Genomic DNA, 23,687 nt, shown 5'->3' with positions numbered 1-23,687 from the left:
TAGTGTGTGGAGAAAAACAAATCTAAAACAAAACCCAACCAATCCAAGCAAGGTTAAGTTCTTTGAAATTAAAATACACACAAGGAATCTGGATAGTGTGTGAAAAAAAACAAATGTAAAACAAAACCCAACCAATCCAAGCAAGGTTAAGTTCTTAGAAATTAAAATACAAGAAGGAATTTGAGGACAGTCATCTGAGCTCAACAATCTGCACTTGGAAATGATATTACCAATGAATAACTGGAGGTTAATGTCTATCAAATCAAGAACCTCTTCTTCCTCAACATTTATGTCAGTAGTTTCACCTGCACAATAACAAGATTATCTAGTTGCAAAATACTAGTAGCCACATTCTCAGTCGGATGGGTCTTAGAGCATCTATCTATTGAAGCATTCACTTGGAGGTTCTTTTTTTCTCACCTCCCCACTCCAGGAAGAGACATTGTAGAAACTCTTTTTCTTAACTTCATAGACCTCATCTTCGTACCGCGTAAAAACACAAGTTCAACATTGAAAAGAAGAACTTACAGTCAATGAAGTGCTATCAAGTTTAAAGACCTATTTCATACCCCAACCTATAAAATAATGTATGATAAAGACTCTTATATACTGACCAAATTTCCTTAAAAATTTGAGGCATTTGGACTTATGTCCAATGCCATGCCAAAAAAATGGTTATGCACTAGAAATATAGTGCGTATTAACATGCAATAGTTTCATGCTGTACTAGTAGAGGATTTGTGATCTATATATGATCTATGTAGTGCAAATAACTTTATCATTTTTTATGTTACCCTCTCAAATTAATTTTTTACAGTGTTGAGATGCACTCATTTTATGGTGTTTCCATCAAGCAAGGCCTATATAAATTGTTTTAACAAAAACCATACTAAAATTTGTGGTATGCCAAAATTTGTAGCATTACTCAAATGTACTTATTAAATTCCCAGGACTATGGATAAGGGCAAAGCAATTGCAATGGAAGTTGAGGAAGAAGCCTCACGGGTGGATCCTGTAGAATCGGGAGTCCGGCCAACACAACAAGTGTCACGCCTTGCGGCCCATACGTTGCCACATAGGATTGCTTTGTTAGAGGATGCCTTACAAACAAATTTTGACTCAAGCAATCCAAACTTAGAAGGATGGTTCAAAGTATATTTGCGAGACCATCCAGGGAAGAAAAAGGAAAAGCTCCTATGGAGCGTGAGACTAGTATACATATAATTGACCCTAGGAAAGCTAAAATACCAAATATTGCCAATTATAGGCCAAAAAGCATTCTGCTCGGATGACAGATCGTGGTTCATACGTCATAGAGGGCTGGTTGCACAAATGGGATGAATCATTTGCCATTTGTGAAATAAAAAATGACATGAAGAAAATCCGCGAGGCCTACTCAATGTTTATTGAGGCAACGGATAGGTGGTGGATCAAACAACAAAAGGATAATGTGACATCCACTACCTTGGAAGGGTTCAAGAAAGAGTTAAGAAAAAACGAAGCATCCTGAACTTGGGATCAATATAGGTACCTTTGTTAGAGGAATTTGTCAGTGGCTGAATACATTGACAAACTTAGGGAATGTGTAATGAAGATAGCTCCTCAGTTGTGCAAGTAAGGATTTTATTTTTGGATTGAACAATATAATTAAAATAGAAGTTTGGGCTAATATGCGAACATGCTTGATGAAGCAATAGCTATATCCCTAAATTATGAAGATGCTAGAAGCATGCCAAGTGGGTAGGGACTCAATATGAGTACCCGAAAAAGAGTGGGTTTAAAAAGAGGAATGAGGAAGTTTGGTGCCCCACAGTCAAGTGGACAAGCCAAGCAGGCAAAGCCAATCGGTGCTCCTTCAAAACCAAGTAGTAAAGTACCACCGTTGGAGTGGAGAAAAGTAACTCCAATGGCAGCCCAGGCTCGGTTGAAATTCTCTTTAACCTCGGAACAAAAAGAGAAAGCGAGGAGAAAATGCTTATGCTTTGGATGCCTTTAGCCTTATCAGTGGAAAGATTGTCCACGAAACAAGGATCGTTGGATGGCTTAGATGGTGGTCTTAGAATGCGACGTGGAAATGGAGGGAAGTCCGAGAGCCGACCAGATGCAGATTCAGCTAGCCTATGACCAATCGCAAATTGCGGTGCTGCCTCCAAACGTCATGTTGCCTGCTCACGAAGCCCAAGAGCTCCGACTCTCATGGGAGAGTGGAGTTGAGAACCGCCAGAGAGTCTCTCAAAGGTGGTAGAAGCCACTACGTAGTATAGTGCATGGAGTAGTGCCACATGGCACTTGCCTTTTCACCCGTCTATCAACCTTAGCACCACCCCTTGGAGGTTTACCACAGTAACAAAGCTATCAAATGCTAACATTAGTTTTCCAGTGGGGGAAGAAATTCGGGCAGGTGGCTTCAGTTGTATGCAACATCACTCCAATCAACTGCTATACTTTCCATATATAGAACTTTCAGATTTTGAAATTCTGACAGTTATGGTAGATTGGCAAAATTGGGGCACCTCAGGATTATAACTTGGTTTCTGCGAACTTTATGTCACCTCCTGCAATGATAAATCATAATATACATGGATAATTTTTATGTGACATTCATAGCAGCTATGAGCTGCCTTTTTGAACTTGTAACTGTGCGATACCCATACAGTAGGTTAACTAGCTTGTATTGATTTGTTGCTTGAGCACGGTCATGTAATGCAATTACTCGTCTACTCTCTTTTTGCAGCTGCTGCAAATAATGGGGTGGAACCTGTTGATTTTATGCACACAGCTGGCGGTGATTTCAAAGTCAGTTCAGGCACTGAAATTGAAGGTGCATTATCTTCACTTCCTGCTCCGATATAATGACTTTAAACAGAATTAGTATCTTATACAGAATGGCAGTAAAAGTGTGTTGAAAGAGGGCAGCGCCTTCGTGTGAGGCCCTTAATGGGACATTAGGGCTGCCGAGCTTTTTTGTAATAGGTATTGTCATGCCCTAGATTTTGGGCAGGCAGCAAGGAGGGAAGAATCCTTTTTGAGTTAGCAGGGCCTGAAGACCCTGCTGGCTGCAGCAGCTTGCTGCAGACTTTGGCAGCCTTAGGGGCTGCTTTGCAGCCAACCAGGCTGGTCAGCTGACAGACTGGTAAAGTTGGCCCGTCTAGGCCCTATATAAATCCCCCTCCCTCCATTCAGTTCATAGCAGTCCCCCTCACAGCCTCTCCTGCGAATTGTTTCTTGCATATCCTGCCTACCTAAGCCTCTCTACAGCTCATGGAGCAGAGTTTCTATTTCAGCCACAAGTTCCTTTTGTCTGTTGGAACCCACAATGGATCCTTGTTCACATGTTCACTATTTTGGTTCTGCAATAAATCTACAGTTTTGGACACTATTTTATTTTTTTGTTGTTTCAAGTGTACTTTTGTGCTCAAAAGTGTGAATTGCTTCCTTGGCAAGTCTTTCTTCTATTTTCCATGTTATCGGAGCCCAAGGTGTTGACGCAGCACTCAGATCAGCTACTCTCTCAGGCTCTACATTGATGAGATCTCGGGCTTTATTGATCTCCTAGGATGGGAGGGATCCTCACTTGGCTGATTTGATGATACAGATACTTATTGTACGCAGATGACACAGTCATCATATCCTCTTCAGCAGCAGGCCTACATAGACACCTGGAGGCCCTAGAGGTGCTTTGCAGAGAGAAGGACTTGATAGTCAACCTTGGCAAGTCCAAGCTTATGATCTTCAACACCTCATGGGTAGTGCTTCATCGACATAGCTTCATTTACGGAGAGGAGCTGGTTGAGATCGTGCAGTCTAGGGGCAGCCTTCACGGGACTAGTTTTCACTTTGATTCATGTAGCTAGGACACTACCTACACAAGGATAGGGAGCTCTGGCTCGACTAGAGGGACAATGCTTTTAGGCACACTTCCAGGACCCTCCCGCGAAGGATGGCTATTAGATACACTTGTGAGGCTGACAACCATGTATGCTGCACTGTTTGGGAGAGTGACCTATCGGCGATGGATTGGTGGAGATTTGAGAGGCTATAGGTGATTATGGGGTCCAAGATGATTCAAAGTAGCCCTTGGTCCCTCATCAAAAATATGGGAAGAGTTCGCTATGACACCACTCCAGGTTGATGCCATCTTCTAGACGGTGACATATCTTAATAGGGTTTGGGCCTTGCCTAGCTATAGTCTACCAAGGTTGGCGCTAGAGTCATACATATGACTAGCTTGTTGAGGGAGGGGTTAGCACAGCTTGGTACACTCACATATCTAGATGGTTTGCTAGCCAGGGGTATTTAGGTGGACCGCTGTACAGCTTGGATGCCTTGTCCCTCCAGATCCCACGAGATGAGATCAATCGTGTCATATGGTTGGCTTTACTTCAACTCTATCTGTCGTGGGCTTGGGGAGGGGGGAACCAGGAGTTCCCGATGAAGATCCAATTCTACAATGACCACTTCTTGAGAGTATCAGAGGATGGAGTGATTATTAGACCCTAGTATCTGGTGGATAGATGGGTTTCATATGCATTGAGGATTGGCATTGGATGGATGCGAGTCTCGTCCCATCAGCCAAGGATTGAGGTAGGGAGATCCACATGCATGCCTAGAAGCAGTGGATCTGCAGGTTATGCACACTAGTAGAGATGGAGAAAGAGATGCACGTCCCATGTACTTGCCTAGTCTACTATGAGATCCGCAGATGGTAACATTGTCTCTTTTTGGAGGGACAGGGTTGTGGGCCATTGGTCGAGTTGATCCACTTCCATGACTAGGTTTGCGTTGGTCTCTATCTATTGGAGATGCGGTGTCATAGAGAGCCTATTGTGGCAAATCGGACAGTAGGAGGTGACAGTGCCACAGGAGACTGAGAACAATGGACTTATATGAATTCGAGTTGGCCCCAGTGTATAGTGGAGTAGAGGAGGAGGAGATAATTGACATGAGAAAGAAAGAAAGTTTATTAAAGTCTTCGGAAGACCGATGGGTCTATGAGACTGTGAAAGTCCTGATACAACAAGCTGTGGTAGTGGAGCTATTAAATGAGCGTCCATACCAATGCAAAATGCAGAATGGCAGTACTAAGTTCTAAGTACAACATAGTCATGTCGATGGTCGACTATATATCAGTCACGGCATCGTCATCAATATCATCATCATCATCGATAGCAGCAAGATATCAGGATGGAAGAGGCAGTGGAGGCATGAAGTCGGCAATAGAGTGCTGTGAGCCACTCAGAGGTGCGGTCTTTGCACGTCTCCTGGTCGTAGCTTTGCGTTTGACCAGAGCTACTGTGACCCCCGTCGGTTGGGCTCTGACTCTAAAGAAGGAGGGGATGTCTTTAAGTGTGATCTGTGTGTCGACCCTCTGTCTGAGCTGTCGGGTCACAAGCTCCGGGTCACGGTTATGTCGAGGCCTCGTCTCGTGGGGGTCCATGTGAACTAGCTGAAAGAACTCCGTGATAGAGCTCTGAGAGGGATCGGCCGAGGAAGAAGTCTGGTCCTGTCTCCATGCTCGAAGGTGTCTAAGTGCCTCATGAATGAAACTTGCCAAACACCGCTGGTCGGGGTAGGAGAGGAAACAGGCCAAAATCCCATAACTATCCCTGAAGAGGCAGTGGAAAAGCCCTTGGATCTCATAGTACACAGGACACATGAAGATGAAATGCTCCTTTGTCTCAACTTCCTGCATGTCACACAGTGTGCATATGCGCCTCTCCCTAGGTAGTCACTCTGCTATGCCACTCTCGATGCGAAGTTTGTGTGAAGAGACCCGGAACTACCCAAGAGATCCTCAGCGAGTGGGGTAGGTGAATCTGTGTGTATCCTGGTGGGTCAATGAAACCCTCTGCTGTGATATGTAAGAAGTGATCTCTGTAGAAGCTAAGCTTCACTGGGAGTTCACTCGGTCCCAACCAGGTCCAAAATGTGTGTAGCTGTAGTAGATCCTCATGGATAACCTGGTTGACCTCGTGTGATAAGAGGGGAGAAAACGGAGCATCCCTGTTGTATTGGAAGGGAGGAAGTCTATCCATGTGGAGCCCCAATCACTCAAACCATCTCTCTGTACGTGCATACCAGCACCTCTGGTCTCCTCCTGCTGCAAGTGCCATAGAAGAGGATAGAGCTATCCATGGTAGCTTGCTACGCCTCGAGGTATAGTCCCCATATTTCCTAACTCGGTACAGATATGTGATGACCTAAAATGTAGCATCTAGCTGTAAAGGGGGTGACCCAAACTCAGCCTGAATGATCTGGTGAGGAACGGAGGACTTACCACGAATCATCCATGATAACATGAGAACCTGTAGCCGCTCCACACGGGCCCACTCTGTATTTGACAAGTCTGGCCCCCAACAAGGACTGTCGTATATCCCTGCTGGGCGAACCAAGGAGTCAAAAAGCAACCCCTTGGTGCGTGGATCTTGAAAATGCGAGCGGAAGCACTACCTCTCTAGTCTAGCCAATGAAGCGTACCCTCTACTCAAGCGTGCCTGCATCGCGGGTCTCATAGTGAAGCTGGGTCCGGAGAAGATAACCCCAAGATAAGTGTATGATGAAACTATCTCAACAGATGACCTCGCAAATGTGAACTGCTCCTGACGCATGATGGCTCGAGATGTATTGAAGATCATGACCTTGGTTTACCTTCAAATCATGAGACTCACAAAAGGACTGCAGTGCGTCTAGGTGATACACTACATACTTATGCCTTGTCTTCTTTCCGTAGAATCACGGGCATGGGTAGAAAAAAACTCAGGAAACTTCTTTATGTCGATTCAAGATCACAATAACAGGCGATGACATCCAGATTATCCTCCCAGCCTATCTCATGGATTGCATGCACACAAAAATTACGTAATTCATTTTCTTCATGCCTATCCACAAGCCCACAAATCCCTAGATGGTTCCCTCCTACCACATGTCATCATTTTAGACCTTTAGCTTGGTACAGCATTTACCCCTCTCTTGGGGCACAATTAAAACATTTGCGCCTTGGCATTCTTACACATTTAGGTGCACCTAGGCCTGAGCACTCAGAACCACCTAGTTGATGCCAATACACCCTCACCTAGCCCACAATATCGAGGTGATAACTTAGCACACTCTCTTGCAGTCAAAGACTTAGAGTGCGAAGGAACTCTGAGAAAAACTTTTTCTCCTTCCTTAAATTCTCTAGCGGATCGGTTTTCACCCGCATATGCCTTAGCTCTATCCATAGCTTGGCGGATGTTAGCTCTCGCAAGTGCTAGCATCTCCCGCATCTGAACCACAAAGTTCGCGGCACTAGGCACTTTTTGAGGTATTCCAACTATAGTTGGATTCGCTGGCCTATAACCATAGTTTAGTTCAAACGGACTGAACCCTGTAGAGGAATGTTTTCTATCATTGTAGGCAAACTCTAACAATGGCAACCACTTGTCCCATGTATGTTGCCTCAATGACACATATGCTCTAAGCATATCCTTTAAAATTTGGTTGATTCTTTATGTCTGACCATCCGTTTCTGGATGATCTCCACTACTCATTCCCAACTCAGTCCTTAGTGTCTCAAATACCGCAGTCCAAAAATGACCGGTAAATTTGACATCTTTGTTTGACACTATGGATTTGGGTAATCCATGCAGACGAAATATATGTCTAATAAACAAATCCGCCACTTGCGGGATGCTAACAGATTCTCTAGTTGGAATGAAGTGAGCCATCTTGGTAAGACGATCAACCACCACAAGGATAGAGTCATATCCACCTTGTGTCATAGGCAAACCGACAATAAAGTCCATGGAAATGCTCTCCCACTTAGTGGTATCTCCAAGGGTTGTAAAAGTCCGGGTGGCTTCATCCGCTCTTCCTTACTTACCTGACACGAAAAACAGCGTGTCACATATTCATGAATATGCTTTTTTATCTTTGGCCAAAAGAAATCTCGCTTCACGAGATCATATGTCTTCTCGACTCCTGGATGTCCCACACATGGACTATCATGGCACTGTTGAATGACTCTCTGCCTGAGATCATTCTGATTAGGTACTACTACCTTGCAATTTCTTTTCAGCATACCATCCCTTATGGCATATCTTGCATAAGTTTGGCCTTTTCTGGATGCCAGGTCATCCTTTTCGCCGAGTTCTAACATATGAGCCTTAGGCCATAGGCTCTGGACGAACTCGTCCACCTTTTGAGTTTCTCTAATCTCGGCCATTAGAGCACTCTCTAACACCGTGAAACTCATGTTATGCATAATGCGTGACAACGCATCAGCAACTTTATTATCTTTCCCTCTTCGATACCGGATCGTCAAGTTAAACTCCTGCATGAGTTCTGCCCACCTAGCTTGGCGGCCTCTCAAGTCAGGTTGTTTACAAAAATGTTTCAGAGTATCATGATCAACATCCACATAAAACTCTGGTCCATACAAATAATGTCTCCATGTTTTCAAAGCATGGACAATAACATACAACTCTAATTCATGAGTTGGCCAATTTCGTTGAGAGGGAGAAAGCTTCTTGCTTTCAAAGGCTATTTGCCTTCCCTCTTGGAGGAGAACTGCTCCTATTGCAATGCCACTTGCATTGGTTTCAAGGAACAACGGTTTCTGGGGATCAACTATTTTTAACACTGGTCTTGTGACCACAGCTTGTTAAAACTTTTCTGTTGATTCTGTCCCCATATAAAAGGTACTTTATTTGAGGTCAGATCAGTCAATGGCGATACTATTTCAGAATATCCTTTGATATGCCTTCGATAAAATTGGACAAATCCCAAGAATGATCGCAAAGCGGTCAAACTCTAAGGGATTGGCCAAGTCAGTATCGCAGCCACTTTCTTTGGATCCATTTCTACCCCCTCTGGAGTAATTATGAATCCTAAATATTCAAGTCTTACCATACACAATATAGTCTTCTTTAAATTTACATAAAGACTGGCTTTCCTCAAAGTACTGAACACTATTCTTAAGTATTCATGATGCTCAATAATACTTTTACTGAATACCAGAATATCGTCAATAAAATATACTACAAACTTTTCGATATACGGACGTAGTAAATCGTTCATAAGCATGATGAATGTAGCTGGAGCATTGGTAAGTCCAAAGGGCATTACCTACCAAAAAACTCATAATGACCAAACCTGCTTCTAAAAGCGGTTTTATGCACATCCTCGGCTCTAATACGGATCTGATGGTAGCCACACTTAAGATCTATCTTACTGAAAATTACGGCCCCATGTAATGCATCTAGCAAATCATCGATCCGAGCCATCGGATACCTGTGCTTAATAGTGATATTATTCAATGCTCTGTAATCTATACAGAGACGAAAAGTATCATCTTTCTTCTTCTTTAATATCACTGGCGAAGCAAAAGGTGAAAAACTGGGTTGAATTTGCCCCAGCTTGAGGTATTCTTCCAGTTGTCTTCGCACCTCAGCTTCTTCTGTAAAGCTTAATCTATAGGGAGGTCTATTTACAGGTTCTGCCCCGGGATAAGCTCAATTTTATGCTGAACATTATGCTTTGGAGGTAACCCATAAGGTAACTCATCCCTAAAACAATCAGAGAACTTCTCCGATATCTCTTTAGCCAACTCGGCCATTTTCCCATCTTGGGTAGCCTCAGTGCTAGCCGATGCATCATCAATCGACTCTACTGATGCTATACACAGACACAGAAACTCTTTCGGAGTCTTTCGAATTTCCATGGCTGAAATCAATGGTCCTCGAGGTAAATCCTTTTCACCTCGCAAAACATATTCTACCCCGTTCATCTTGAACGGGTAAATATACTTTTTCCAATCAATGGCTGGATTTTTCCAAAAATGCCAAGCCATGCCTAGGGCTATATCTGCGTGAGCAAGCCTGGTCAACTCAAAGTCCAGCTTCTCAACATAGTCCTGAATTCGAAGTTCCAACTGGGTAATCCTCTGGTCCCATACTTCAGTTGAACTTCCGTCCGCCATCCTGACCGTATAAGCATAGTTAGACGGACTAGTTTTCAACTTGAGTCTCTTAATAAGCTTCGAGTTAATTATATTGTGTGTTGACGCTGAGTTAAACAATACAATCACATCATGATTGGCTACTTGCCCTTTCATTTTAATCAACTCAGGCTCATCGAAAACCGTATACTTCGTTGCTGCGGGCTTTGAAAGGATGTTATCGGGTGCACCGCTTACTAACTTAGTAACAGACACACTTAACAACACAGGTACTAACCTCTGAGAAGGTCCCGCCAATTGCATCTGCATATGTTCCGCATTGGGACTCTCCTGCATTTCCGCGTCGCATTTAGATATTATCATATTGGCCGTGTGACGGTCTTTGTTTAGTGGACAATCTTTGCACTGATGTTGCTGAAGGCAGCCGAAGCACAATTCTTCTTTTCTAGCTTTTTCTTTTTGCTCAGGGGTCAACGAGGACTTTGACCAAGCCTGGGCTGCCATTGGAGTTACTTTTCTTTTCACCCCAACGGTGATACTTGTCTTTGCTTGTCCCTCAACCGATTTCACCTGCTTGGTTTGGCCACTTGGCTGTGAGACACTTGCCTTTGAAGTCCATTTCCTCTGAAATTCCCCTTTTCTTGGGTACTCATGCTGAGTCCCTGCCTGCACAAACCCACTAGGTCTGTCTCTGGCATCCTCATAGTTCAGGGATACTGCAATAGATTCATCTAATGTAGTCACATATTTAGCCAGAACTTCCATTTTAATCTTGTCGTTCAGTCCATAGATATAGTCTTTCAACTGAACCGACATAGGGAGAGGGTCTATTATTTTCATAACACATTCCCTGAACTTGTCAGTGTACTCTGCCACCGACAAATTCCTCTGGCGAAGGCTTCTGTAAGCATCCCAAGCTCGGGACTCTTCGTCAGGTGGAAGAAAGTGTTTCTTAAATTCAGCCTTAAAACCCTTCCCAGGTGGTAGGGGCAACCTGATCTTTCTGTTGTTTTATCCACCACCTATCCGCTGCCTCAATAAACATGTGAGTGGTCTCGCGGATTTTTTTTAGATCAGATCTGATCTCACAAATGGCGAAGGCTTCTTCCCACTTATGTAACCAAACCTCGATCACATCAGAACTACGCTCGGTCATCCGACCAGCGTACTTTTCCGGTCTATAATTGGTAATATTAGGTACCTTGACCTTCGCACGTTCCAACGAGTGTATACTGGGCTCTGGCTCTACTGGAGCTTTGCCCTTTTCATTTCTAGATGGTCTAGCCGACAAGGCTTGCACCATCCCTCTTAGTTCATTTTGGCCAGCGTTCACTTGAAGCTGTTGGTTCATGATTTGTTGTAAGGCATCTTCCAGCACATAAATCCTACCCACCAGAGTAGGTGCTGTGTGGTGGGACACTTGTTGCGTAGATCGCACTCTAGATTCACCAGGATTTACCCTCTAATCTAGTCCGTCTGCCTCCATTCTTTCAAAAGGGAAAAAATATATATTTTTTTAAACTTCTTTCCGTACGTCAAAACTCCAAAAGTATATCACACTTCAAATTTCCCTCTACTGTACATGAATAAATCGACTGCAAACTGAAAACTGAAATTTTGTATAGAAGGAAAAAAGGATGCCCCCTGGAAGCTCCACGTAACGCAGATATCCGGATTTTCTTTGCATGATACTAACCTACAAGCCTGCGGCTGTATGCGATCCTGCTCTCCCTCAATGGTGATGATGTTCAAGACCCCACAGCTGCGCCATCACCTACAATAGCTGCAGTGCTCCTATTAGCTGCCTTGAAGAGCTGCTAGATGGCCCATCGACCGAACCCAAAATCCGCTCAGCTCCCTTCTAGTCTCGTCGACCGAACCGGTACTTGACTAAATTCGTTGAGCCAATCAGCCACGCATCGCCGTCGAGCCAACCACGTAGCCATGACGTTGCCCGTGCGTCGCCCATCGCCACGCCTCATAACCACCTCTATTCACAGGTCTTTCATCCAGCATCGCTTATCGTGTCGAAGGACCTCCACGTAACGTAAATATGAAGGGCCAGATTTCTAACTTATTACAGTTCTGCTCTTCCACGCTACCCAGATAACCTCCGCTCTTCCACGCTACCCATATAACCTCCGCTCTGATACCAAATGTATACTACATACTTATCTCTTGTCTTCTTTCCGTAGAATCACGGGCACGGGTAGAAAAAAACTTAGGAAACTTCTTTGCGTCGATTCAAGCTCACAATAACAGGCGATTACATCCAGATTATACTCCCAGCCTATCTCATGGATTGCATGCACAGATTTTCTTCATGCCTATCCACGAGTCCACAAATCCCTAGATGGTTCCCTCCTGCCACATGCCATCATTTTAGACCTTTAGCTTGGTACACCATTTACCCCTCTCTTGGGGCACAATTAAAACATTTGCCCCTTGGCATTCTTACACATTTAGGTGCACCTAGGCCTGAGCACTCAGAACCACCTAGTTGATGCCAATACACACTCACCTAGGACCTTGGCAGTTACTTCCCTTGACCATTTAATTTACGCACATGAAATATTACGGAAGTCGGTCTTCTAAGGGAAAATGCCCACCGATCTTTCCGAGGTCATGCTATCTCGGCTGGAGCATAACACTAGGTGTCTCTGAAGCCCCTCTGCTGAGGAAGACAAGAGAGCCATGTCATCTGCATAGAGCAGAATGTGGATCAGCGTGCTCGCAAGAGAGTAACCTACACCCCCCTGTGTCTGCATCACTGTCTCAAGCTCGTCAATGTAGAGGCTAAACAAGGTAGGCGAAGAAGGACACCCTTGTTTGATCCCGATGGTGCTCATGATCTCATCTGTCCACCCGCATCCTGCGCGAACTCTGCCAGAACCTCTCTCGTACAGTGCCATGACAGCCCAAATGATCTCCTGGTCATAGCCCAAGTCCTATAGGCGTCGTATGAGGAGGGCTCTCGGAACCGTGTCAAATGCCTTGCGGAAATCGATAAAGCAACAATAAACCCTCTGCTTTCGTGACCTCGCCTCCTCGATGATACATCTGAGCGTGAGGATGTGGTCCATGGTTCCATGATCATGCCGGAATCCGGCCTGTCCTACTGCTCTAAGTCCTCGACGCTCTGTAAGTCTGCTAACCTCGGAGTCAAGTACTGATGCATAAATCTTGGACATGACATGTCCAATCATAATGGTGATGTAGTTCTTCGGGCTCATGGGATCCCTTGCCTTGTGGATGGGTGAGATAGTGTTAATGGTCCAAGTGTGTGGAAATCCCAAAAAGACAGCTTCATTAAAAAGCTTTGCTAAGATCGGGGCTAGGAGGTTAATCCCATATGCAATGAACTCAGTGCATAGCCCCTCATGATCCTTGGCTCGGCCATTATGAAGTTTCATTACGGCATCCTTTACCCCTCCTCTAGTGAAGAGGATGCAGGATGTGGGACGAGGCATGTGTGAGAGGTTAGGGACTGGCTGATTTGGGATGTCATAAAGTGTGCGTGCATAATGAAACCAGATTTGAGTGTCAGTGAGTGGCGGAGGGACCGTCCTTCTAGAAATCTCAGCCAGAAGTCCTTAGTTGTTACTAAACAAAATGTTCAGTAGCTGCTCGTTCCGACGAACGAAGTCTAGTTTCTTCCTCTGTGTACCAGTCTACGGTATTAGCATAGCATATTTGGTGCGCTCGGAAGACTGTTTTTGGTTTCAAATCTGAGTTGGCGGCGTAAAGCCTTACACTCATCATCGTACCAACTATTACAGGGTATGGTTCCAGGGGGTGGTGGGTGGGTGGAGCGGGTGGTGTGGGGGAAAGTGTGAATGGCAGCCTCGTGTAGTGAGCGGGTGACAAGGGCAACACGATCCTCTAAAAGGGGTATGAAGTCAATATAAGCGAGAAATATGTATAGACGACCAGAGTAAGAAGGTGAGTGATCCTGATCAAAGCGTATATCGTGGTAGGTGGAGTAAGCACTGAGTGGGGTGGAAGGTCTGTGCAAAGGGAGGTGGAGATGCTAAAGAAAAGGTATGTATGATCAGCCTCTGGGGGGAGAGGTGCTCCAGTGAAGTCAGTAATGCGAGATGTGAAGACAGGGGATCTTGATGTAATCAACAACACTGGCACCCCCCTCATGCGGAAAGCATGTGAAACCACCTGAAGCGGGCCATTTGTCAAGACCATTATAGATAATGAGATCATGTATCCGGCCGAGGGATAATAGGGCCTGCCCATAAGATGAGAATGGACCTCGCCTGTTAGCCGAAACCCATAGCATACCTGCCTCCTCAAGGTTAATATTTGGCAGTAGAGTGGAATTATCTCTGAAGTCAAGAAGTGGTACCTGACGGGCCCTTGTCCTCGCGTTGAAGTCCCCCACTAGGAGGACTTCTCCGTAGCTAGAGAATTCAATGATGGACTGATAAAGGGCAGCAAATGGGGATGTCTCATCATCACCTCGGATATCTCTGGCAAAGTGGGAGGTCTCAGGGAGTAGAGTGGATTAGCAGGAAGAGACGATGCGGAGCGGCTGAGCCATAGACGTAGAGACCCCAAGGTGAAGACCCAGCTCATAGCAAGGAAATTGTGGAGGATTGTGATCGCTTGGAGAAGCCTCCATTTGGAAGCTCCATTTTCTCGAAGAAGATCTTTACAGATGATGATGAAGGGATGTCCGAATGGGAGGACGAGGATGCACAAGCGCATACGATTAGTCCAAAGTCGAGACAAAAACAACCGCGGTGGAGGCATGGGAGATCCTTCAAGACGAGTTCAAGGCCCAGATTATGATCCGTGTGGTCAGTCGTTATCCCCAACTGCTCAATCTACGACTTAGTGATGGAGATCCAGTGACGGGTCACATCACGAGGATGGAGGAGATACGAGATCAGTTGTTGCAGTTAGCAGTTAGCAATAATATTATTGAACGAACTTCCTAGTACTTACCAGAGTTTTGTCACAATGCTTACTCTTCATGAGAGGAGTAAACCGCTAATCTTCGTGTAGGTAAGCTCCTTGTCGGTTCAAGAAGAGCTGAGGTAGAAGCTGTATGAAGGAAGGATGAAGCTTTGTTGGTGGCCCAAGAGAAGGGCAAGAAGAACAACACCAGGGGTACTCAGTCCACGGGAGAATCCACTTCTAAGAACGGGTAAAAGAAGGACAAGAAAAAGCTGAATTGCTTCTACTGTCAGAAGCTTGGGCACTATGCTAAGGATTGTCGGTAAAAGAAGGCAGACATTGCAAAGAAGTCTTAGTCTACTCCGGTGAAACCAGAGTCGACGAATGTTGCGATGGACGAGTTACTCTTTGCAAAGGTCCTTGAGATATTGTGGTGTCCTGAAAAATAAAAGATCTATATTTTTAGTTTTGACTTTGGTCAAAGAGTGTTGCTTGTGGTCAACAACAATAAAGATTTGGTTTAGTTGAAATAGTGTTCGGCTACGGTCAACCGGAGCAAGTTTTGGCTTCAGTTAGAGGATGTGGACTTTGGTCAATAAGAGAGAAGTTGTTTTATGTTTATCGTGTGCACGATTGGGACACCCCCAAAGGACTAGGATTAGTCCAGAGCACGAGTATGCACGTGTTTAAATTGTGACAAGGGATTAGAGAGTGGTAAAATTCTCCAAGTTTCAAGGGAAAAAGCTCTTTTAAATGGGGCACCAGCCTTAAAGAAGGTCTCATAAGAGAATAGTGGATATGGAGCGCCCAAGCTTAGGGAAAAGCTATAGCTTTTTGGCTAAAATCATGCATCAGCTTTATTTGAAAAGCTGAGCTTCCGTAAAAGCACAGGCAGCTTTATAAACCTATAAATCTAGGTCCACGTCGCCATGAAGCCTTGGCAGACCTTGAAGATCTACACCTTGAATTCGAAGCTGTTCTCACAATGGTTTTCCTTTTTAAAACCAGATGGGTGATTGGGGCCTTACCCTCCTCTAGTAACTTTGCAACTTGGAGACCAAACAAGTTTGATTTTGGTATGGAGATAGAGCTACCGGTGACCATATCTCCAAGTTTTCCTATGATAGCGGGCAATAATCCCTTTTATGTCAGAATTCTCCTACATTTCAGAAGGTTTTGCATGGGTCGATTCATAGGAATCTCCATGATGGTTGAACTAAATTTTGGGGAATTTGCCCTGGCAAAGTTTTGGGGAAGTATATCCAAAGGCTAAGTACATGTATGCTTATTAATTTTGATTAGTCTCTTTTGACCCTAACCCTTGTATTTTAATACAAGGAGAGAAGCTTCCTGATTGTTTCAGGAGCAGTGTATATTTGTAATTCAAGCATGGTTGGAAAAGTTTATTTGGCAATTTGTGAGAATGTTTAAGGGAACTTAAAGGCCAGACCTCAGTTAAGAGGGTGTGTTCACCAGGTTCAGCAGATTTTAAAATTAGTTTTCACATACCTATATGTTTCAAGTTATATTGTCTCAGCTCTAGAGGATTTCAGTTATATTGTTCTATTATGGAACCAGTCTCTTCTGCTAGATCAAGATTATGAACTTACAGTTTTGCCATTGCAAAGGAGTATGGATATCCCTCATGGATATTGGGGAATACATGGTTGGAATTGATCCGTGGTTCTATTAAGTCCAAAGATTGGTATCACAACTAATTCTAACGCAATCTGTTTATACAATTTAAAGTGGAAAATGTCATGAAGAGTGAATATCAATCTTTCTTAAGATTATCCACAAGCTTTATACCATTCTCGCAAAGAAAAGCTCCATACTCAACTGTTTGTGGACAATTTTCCTAGACTTTTCCAAAAGCATGTGGAACCCCTTTTATGGTTGACATACAGTTGAATATGGGCAGCAAGAGACTGCCTTGCAGAAAGGACGCACGCCTCTGAATAGCACGCCGCCGAATGAAACATCTTATTCTGAAAAAACCACGTCAACCGAATGGCACTAAGCATGAAAGTCTTGAAAGAGCCCTATTGTTGGATTGAAAAGCGAGTAATTCTAAGTTTTATTGTGAGTCTTACAACCTGATGAGAAAAAGCAACAAAAGCAAAGAGATGCTTTTGAGAACCCGAGTTGTTCTCCTTTTCCAGATAGGTCTATCACAGAAAGCCAGCTGCTTTGGAAGATCTAGTGCTGAAAAAGGGTAAGCTTTGTGACCTCCTAAAGAAGACTTGAAAACATAAGTATCTCTTTCTTGTTTATAAAGTTTGTTTTGAATACTTAACCTTAGTATAGCAATGCAAGGAGAATAGTGGATTGTTTTCTTGAGTTTGTTTCAGGGAGACACTCCTTATGAATGAGAAGGTTATGGAGCATGATATGCTCAAGTATTGCCTACACACACACGAACACGCACATGCACATGCACATGCATGTGTACACGCACTCATGCGTGTGCGCACTCACACATATATAGAGCAGTGGTTTATATATATACAGTGATCAATGGCCAAGTGTTTCTGCGATTCTATGGCTCCCTTTATTTGGCACTTGATAATAGATGATGGATCTGCAGCTAAAGAAGCTGAGGGGAACAAAAGTTTTATGCCAGAACCATTTAAGACTTTCCGCAAGGAATATGTTAAGGAAGATATGTTGGAAGCACTGATGGATTTCCATTATTAAACTTTGATGGTTGTCTCAGAGTATTTTTCCACCACCAGCATTATTGCAAGAGTTAGGGCTTGTCCAATCCAAAGAAGAAGCAATCAACTTGAGAGGGGCATGGGCATGCGAAGAAAGAAGGGCATGTATATACCAAAGGATATCAAATAGTAGATAGAAACTCCATCCACATACATTATGGTGCTTCTCAGAAGCAGAGGGAATGTCACGAGCTTTTATGCTTTGGCATCCCAAGGGAGTAGATTTGGACCCAGACTATTGGTATGGTCATGAGTGGCAACAGGCCGAAAGGACCCATGTGGATTGACCATAACCAAGAAAACAAGTGTGAACCCTATAGTTGCATGATTAGACCCAAAATCCGAATTATGTGAACAGAAAAGGGGGCACATGGCTGCCTAGTGCTTTGAGAGATCAGTGGGTCTTAAGAGCCAGAGCAAAGCGGGGCTCTCTATAAGGAAGGCAAGAGCTTAAGATGCAAGAAAGAGGGGCATGTGTTTGCCCATTGCCCTGAAAGGCCAGCTGGCTAGAAGGAGCAAAGAAAACCACACGAGAGTCCAAAGCGAATGATCGGAAGTGTACCAGATGTCTTGAGAAACTTAAGCACGACTCAAGAAAGCAACTAAGTTTCAGTGAGAGCCACAAGTGGTGGAAGAGATGGAGGAGATCCTCCAACCTGAGCAGAGTGTGTATCACACATAAAAGAAAGGGTGTAAACAGGTCCAAACCCTAAATTGCAGCAATCCTTCAAATCGTAGTACTTGTTCAACAAAACGCAATAGATCTCTTCCATTTGCAGCAGTCCACCATCATAGAGCAATTCGAATTTCTATGTTCACAAGGAAAACATGCACCTGGAAGATTTGTCTGGTGGGAAAAACAGCGGTGATTTCACCTAGCAATCAATTGGAACTAGAACAGCGGAGGGATAAGAGAAAGAACACACACTAGGGGCCAAAAATAAGGGCTGGCCGCCCCCGAAGGTTTTTATTTCAGAAATCAATAGCTTGATACAAAGTTCAGCTTGCATGGAGATCAGAGAAGGAGATAGAGCAAATCGCAATTGCAACAAAGCTAGATAGCTCTAAAAAATCTCCTTCTGGCTAGTAGAAAGGAGATGCCTTCTAACTTTGGCAGCCTTAGATAAAAATAGCTACTTTTGCACGCGTGGCTCCTCTAGGATTTAGATGTCCTCTTTTGCATGCTCTTTCCACATTAAATCACAAACAAGACACCACCAAGCACATTTCACCCGTTAAAGGTTAGTCAATGCATGCATTCTAATTCTCTCGACTAATCCTAGTCCTCTGTGAACATCCCCACCATAGATTGAGAAATGTCCTGTCAACTTTTTAGAAGTTTATGGTTGAAACTTTCTGAGATTGCCTCACTGAGTTCATTGCTATTTATTTAGATGATTTGTGTGTGTATTCCTTAGATATCAATCATCTTGGATAACTGGAGAAGGTTTTTCTAAGATGTAGACAAGCGGGTATCTCTTTGAATCTAGCTAAGAGTGTGTACAATAAAAAAGATGGAAGATTTTCTAGTTGACGGGAAAGTCAAAAGATTTCTTTTTATTATTGGAGATAAATATGGTTTTGTGACATGCCCTAGGCTTGTATTCAGTTGTCCCCAACTGAAAGGCTCCTTTATACATTTGTAGAACCTATGGATATTATGAGAAAAAGTCTTCATTGACCCACTTGGCATCTAGTGTCGAGTAATTCTTAAACTTGACAAGATACCTGCATGTAACTTTGCCCCTGGGACCTTTCTTTCTGTCTGGTAGACAACCTGTTCTGGTTGAAGGATCTCCTCCAACTCATCCATGTCTGGTGGCCCTTCCAAAATAGGTTCAGTGGGTATAGGACCTTAATACTTATTCAGAAGACTTCCGGCCTACCATCTTCCAACCTTCTTCATTCAACCTGTTGTTCGATGCCTGAGCACCTTGGGAAAGCATCTCTCCCACCGCTTTATCCTTTCCCTTCGAATACTGCAAAGTTTGATCTTGTGTCGTTAGCTTATTCTGATTTTCATTATTTCTCTTTGAGATGCTCTCTTGCTTTTCCACCGATGCCACTGGGTTTGACACAGTTTCTATTTTGCCTCCCAACACAATCTTGTTAGCCATTCGCTTAGAACAATTCCTGACGAAGTGAGATGTGGAGTGGCACAAGTAACATGAATTCAGAAACAGACCAAACCGCACATGTTGAGTGACAATCACCCGCCTGAAAGTTGGATGTTGAGAAAATTCGGAGTATCCTGGCTACAGTCCTAGAGGATCCAAGCCCTCCAGACCATTGTCAATGACTCAGACACCAAACCCTACCCAAAGAAGACACTAGAAACTCCACCAAACTATTGAAGAGAGCAGAAAGATATGGGAACTCTACCCAAACTGGACATTCTGCATCAAGAGACCCTTGACTTCCACAATCTTCCACTTGTGATCACCTATAATAATCAAATCATCAACATACAATTACCAGTCTATCCTTGTCTACAAAGAGGTATAGGCTTGGATCCATGGACTTCACATGCTATGTTGCATGTGAAGCATGCATTCTGAAAGATTACAATTACCAGTCTATCCCCGTCTAGAAAGAGGTATAGGCTCAGATCCATGGACTTTGAGATAACCCAATCAAATCCTTTTTTATACCTTACCGCCCGGTTGTATGCTTGAGCTTTGCCTTATGTCTCAGCTGTATCTGCTGTTTTCCAGGATTTATTTACTGATTTACTTTAGAACAATAATCTGAATCTGTATGATTACCTATGGCTCAACATTTTCCATGCGTCGTACACTTTCAGTTGATGACTCCACTTAGAGCATTTGCAAGGGATTGGACTTGCCAGCTGATGCTTGATGCACTTACTATTGCAATCATCAAAAGTTTATCTACCATTATGAGAGGGGTTTATCTTGAAGCGTACTTTTGAACTTTTTTTAGCACTAATGAATAAAACTGATTCTCCTTCAAGAGATCAAACACAACCGTCAAATGCCTTATTCCAGTTCATCTTTGCTGAAAATAATGATATCTCCCCACAAAAGATCTATCTTTCGGAAATATTTGGCTCATCATTCGATTAAAGATAGCTGGATCATTACTTCAACCAAATGGTAACTACCAAGTATTCATACAGATGCTATGATGCTTGAAAAGCATTTCACTGCCAAAAGTCCTTGGAGCTACTCGTAATTCCTTCTCATTTGGCGTCTTTTTCCAATATCTTCCAAATGGACCAAACAATAATATTCTTGTTTGGTCTTCGTCTCAATTGGAAGATGATGCTTCGTCTTGAATTTGAGTTGACGAGGCAAGGGCTTACACTCATCATCATACCAACTATTGTAGGGACCGATCCAATGGGTGGATCGGGCAGGTGGATTTGGTGTTGTGTGAAAAAGATTGGTGAGTGGCATAATGGAGGGAGCGGGTGAGTAGGGCAGCTTCTATCTTCTAGGAGGGTGTCATCAATGTCAACAACCATAGTGCAGAGGTGGGCAGCATAGGCGAGGGACTGCTTGTGATCAAAGTGGATCTCCTGATAGGTGATGTATGTGTGACTTAGTGTGTTCAATGTCAGGTATGGTCAGCTTCATGGTGGTGGCAGGATGGAGAAATCGTGATATGAGAAGCAAAATTAGGGGATCCTATGAGGTAGTCACCTATGCTAGAACGCTCTCCATGCGAGAAACAAGTGAAATTGCTGAAAGAAGCCATCTCTCTGGACCATTGTAGATAATTAGGTCATTCCCCCCGGCCATATCCATGAAAGAGTGCCTATAGGAGGTGACTGAGGCTCGCCTGTCTACCGAGACTCAGAATTAATGCTAGGAATTTGATTGAGTCATGCTGAAAGTCAATGATTAAAACTTGGCGCTCTGCCGGGGTGTTGAAGTCTCTAAGTGGGAGAAAGAAAGAAAGAAAGTTTATTAAAGTCTTTAGAAGACCAATAGGTCTATAAGACTTAGAGAAACCTGATACAATAAGATGAAAGGGTAGAGCTACTAAACGAGCATCATCACCCATGCTAAATGCTAAGTACTAGATAGTCATAACATCATCATCATCTTATCGTATCAAATTTAATGTCAAGTTTGGTCAGATACATCAGATATTTGAGTGGAAGGGAGTGGGATATCATGATGGGCCCGGTAGTGGGTGGGCTGGTACTGGCATGAGGTGAGAGATAAAGCGTTGGTCGTCGTGGCCCTTGGTGATGGCTCTGCGTCTGACAAGGCTACGGTAATCCACGTCACCAAGCGTGATATGTGCATCCACCCTCTATCAAGTGTGTTGTGTGGTTGGCTCTGGATCTCTACGTCGTCGACCACCCGTGATATTTGGATTTAGGGTTGTGTGGCTACGTCTCACCCTCCTCTTGTGGCTCCTTGAGATTTGTTGTTGATCCGGTTTTATAAATCTGACATGTGGGTCATGTCATTCCACATGGGCTATCCCAGTGAGATGATCAGTATAGAACTGCAGATGGCCCAAGAGAATGGAGAAGGGCCCAAATCCATCTGTGAAAGGATAATGGTGGCGCCCTTGGCACAACCTCTTGTAAGTCGCATAGAGTGTGGCCCTCCCTAGGTATCCCCTTAGCCCGTCTCAGTCTCAATGCGTAATTGGTGAGAAGAAACACAGAATTGCCCAATCGAGATCCTCATAGAGTGGGGGAGGATGATCCATGTGTAGCATGGTGGGTCGATGAAGCCCTCATTGTGGAACTTGGGTCCGGACGGAAACAGGATTCAGCCTCAGAGCTGGGGGTGCTTGTGCAAGTGCCAGTTGCTTGTACAATGGGATGGGTGCCAGTTGGTATTATTGCGGGTTGTTGCGCATGCTGAAGATGCAATTTTTTTCGTCATGCCCATCGACTACACAGATATGGCATCACAACCTTGGCGGTGGATTTTCTTGTGCATTGACCCTAGCTCTTAGGACGGGGCATTCATTTGCTGTATGATTGGCCATACACTGTGGACATCATACATTTTCTCGTCGTGGATAAGTCTGAGGTGGCGGCTGAGACATGTGAAGCTTTTGTTCCATGGCGTGCATCATTTCTTCTCTTAGCTTCATGGTCATGACCTTTAGGCGATCTTCATTAGACGTTTCTGCAATGGACTTGGATTTTTCCTTTTTAGAACGCTTATCTCGTGCACTGGCTCTTCCATCATCACTGCTGGTGTCAGAGTTGGTCATGCCATCCTCGATGTCAATGGATGCCACATGAGTAGCACTGAATGTTTCGTAACTGCTAATCTTTTTCATGTCTTTGGGGATTTTCTTCCTTAGGCCTGTAATGAATCAGGCTCTGAGGTACTTATCATCAGGATGTGGGTCACATTTGGCAATTAAGCATTGCATCTTGCCTAGGTACGTGCGTACATCTTCTCGCCGACCTTGTTCGAGCTTGCTTAGTTGGAGAGCGGGATCATCTTGTAGTCTCTCTGTTTGAAAGCGCCTCTTGAATTTAGTTTGCAGTAGGTCCCATGTGGCTCTTTCTTCCACTAGGAGGTCTAGGTACAATTCTGAGGCTTCATTGGTTAAGGCCATGGGGAACCAAGCGACCTTGGTTTCATTGGATTGATCTCCATCAGCTCGGCATGCGGCATCAAAATGCTGGAGGAATCTCGGACTAGATCGCCCCTACCATTGTATTTGGGAAGTTCGAGTTTGCCCAGGGGCCGCCTACCTTGATTGTTATTGTTGTTGTGGCCAATTTATTTGCGAGGGTGAAAGAAATTGTTCCCATCTGCTTCGAGTTCAAGGTCACCATCATCGCGAAGGTCTTTGCCATATCGTGTCGTGGAGGAGTTAAAGGAATTGGCTGAATTTCAGATGGGGAATTCGGGGCAGAGGGTTGTCGGAGTCGTTGGACGGAGCGTAGTTGCATGCAAATTTGGCGAGAGGTGGAATGGGTGCCTCTTCCGCAAGTGCGGGTGTTGACGGCTCAAAAAATCATTGAGTCTAGGTATAGGGATGCATATGGTGAGGTCTCTGCTTCCTCTCGGAGATCATTAGTGAAATGTGAGGTCTCAAGAGGAAAGTAGCACTTGTCGGGAAATGCATTGGATCTGAATCCAAAGGTACTTGGCATATTGTCGCATCTCTTG

General features: G+C 44.1%; 1 protein-coding gene across 2 annotated transcripts in view; it reads left to right on the top strand.

Moving 5' to 3' along the window:
- Positions 1 to 23,687, top strand: part of LOC147886016 (vacuole membrane protein KMS1-like) — an 89,256-nt gene that overhangs the window by 5,770 nt on the left and 59,799 nt on the right. Inside the window, exon 2 of one of the 2 annotated variants that reach the window (XM_087396454.1) lies at positions 2,735 to 2,821. The exons of the other annotated variant lie outside the window; for it this stretch is intronic. Within the exon in view, the coding sequence (XP_087252580.1) occupies positions 2,735 to 2,821 (87 nt within the window). The remainder of the gene's footprint in view (positions 1 to 2,734; positions 2,822 to 23,687) is intronic. 2 annotated transcript variants of the gene reach the window in all.

This window comes from Dipteris shenzhenensis, chromosome 25, assembly GCF_047967505.1.
Source record: "Dipteris shenzhenensis isolate YYH24624 ecotype China chromosome 25, Dip_SZ_1.0, whole genome shotgun sequence".
NCBI lineage: Eukaryota > Viridiplantae > Streptophyta > Polypodiopsida > Gleicheniales > Dipteridaceae > Dipteris > Dipteris shenzhenensis.
This window is presented reverse-complemented; position numbering and strand designations above follow the sequence as displayed.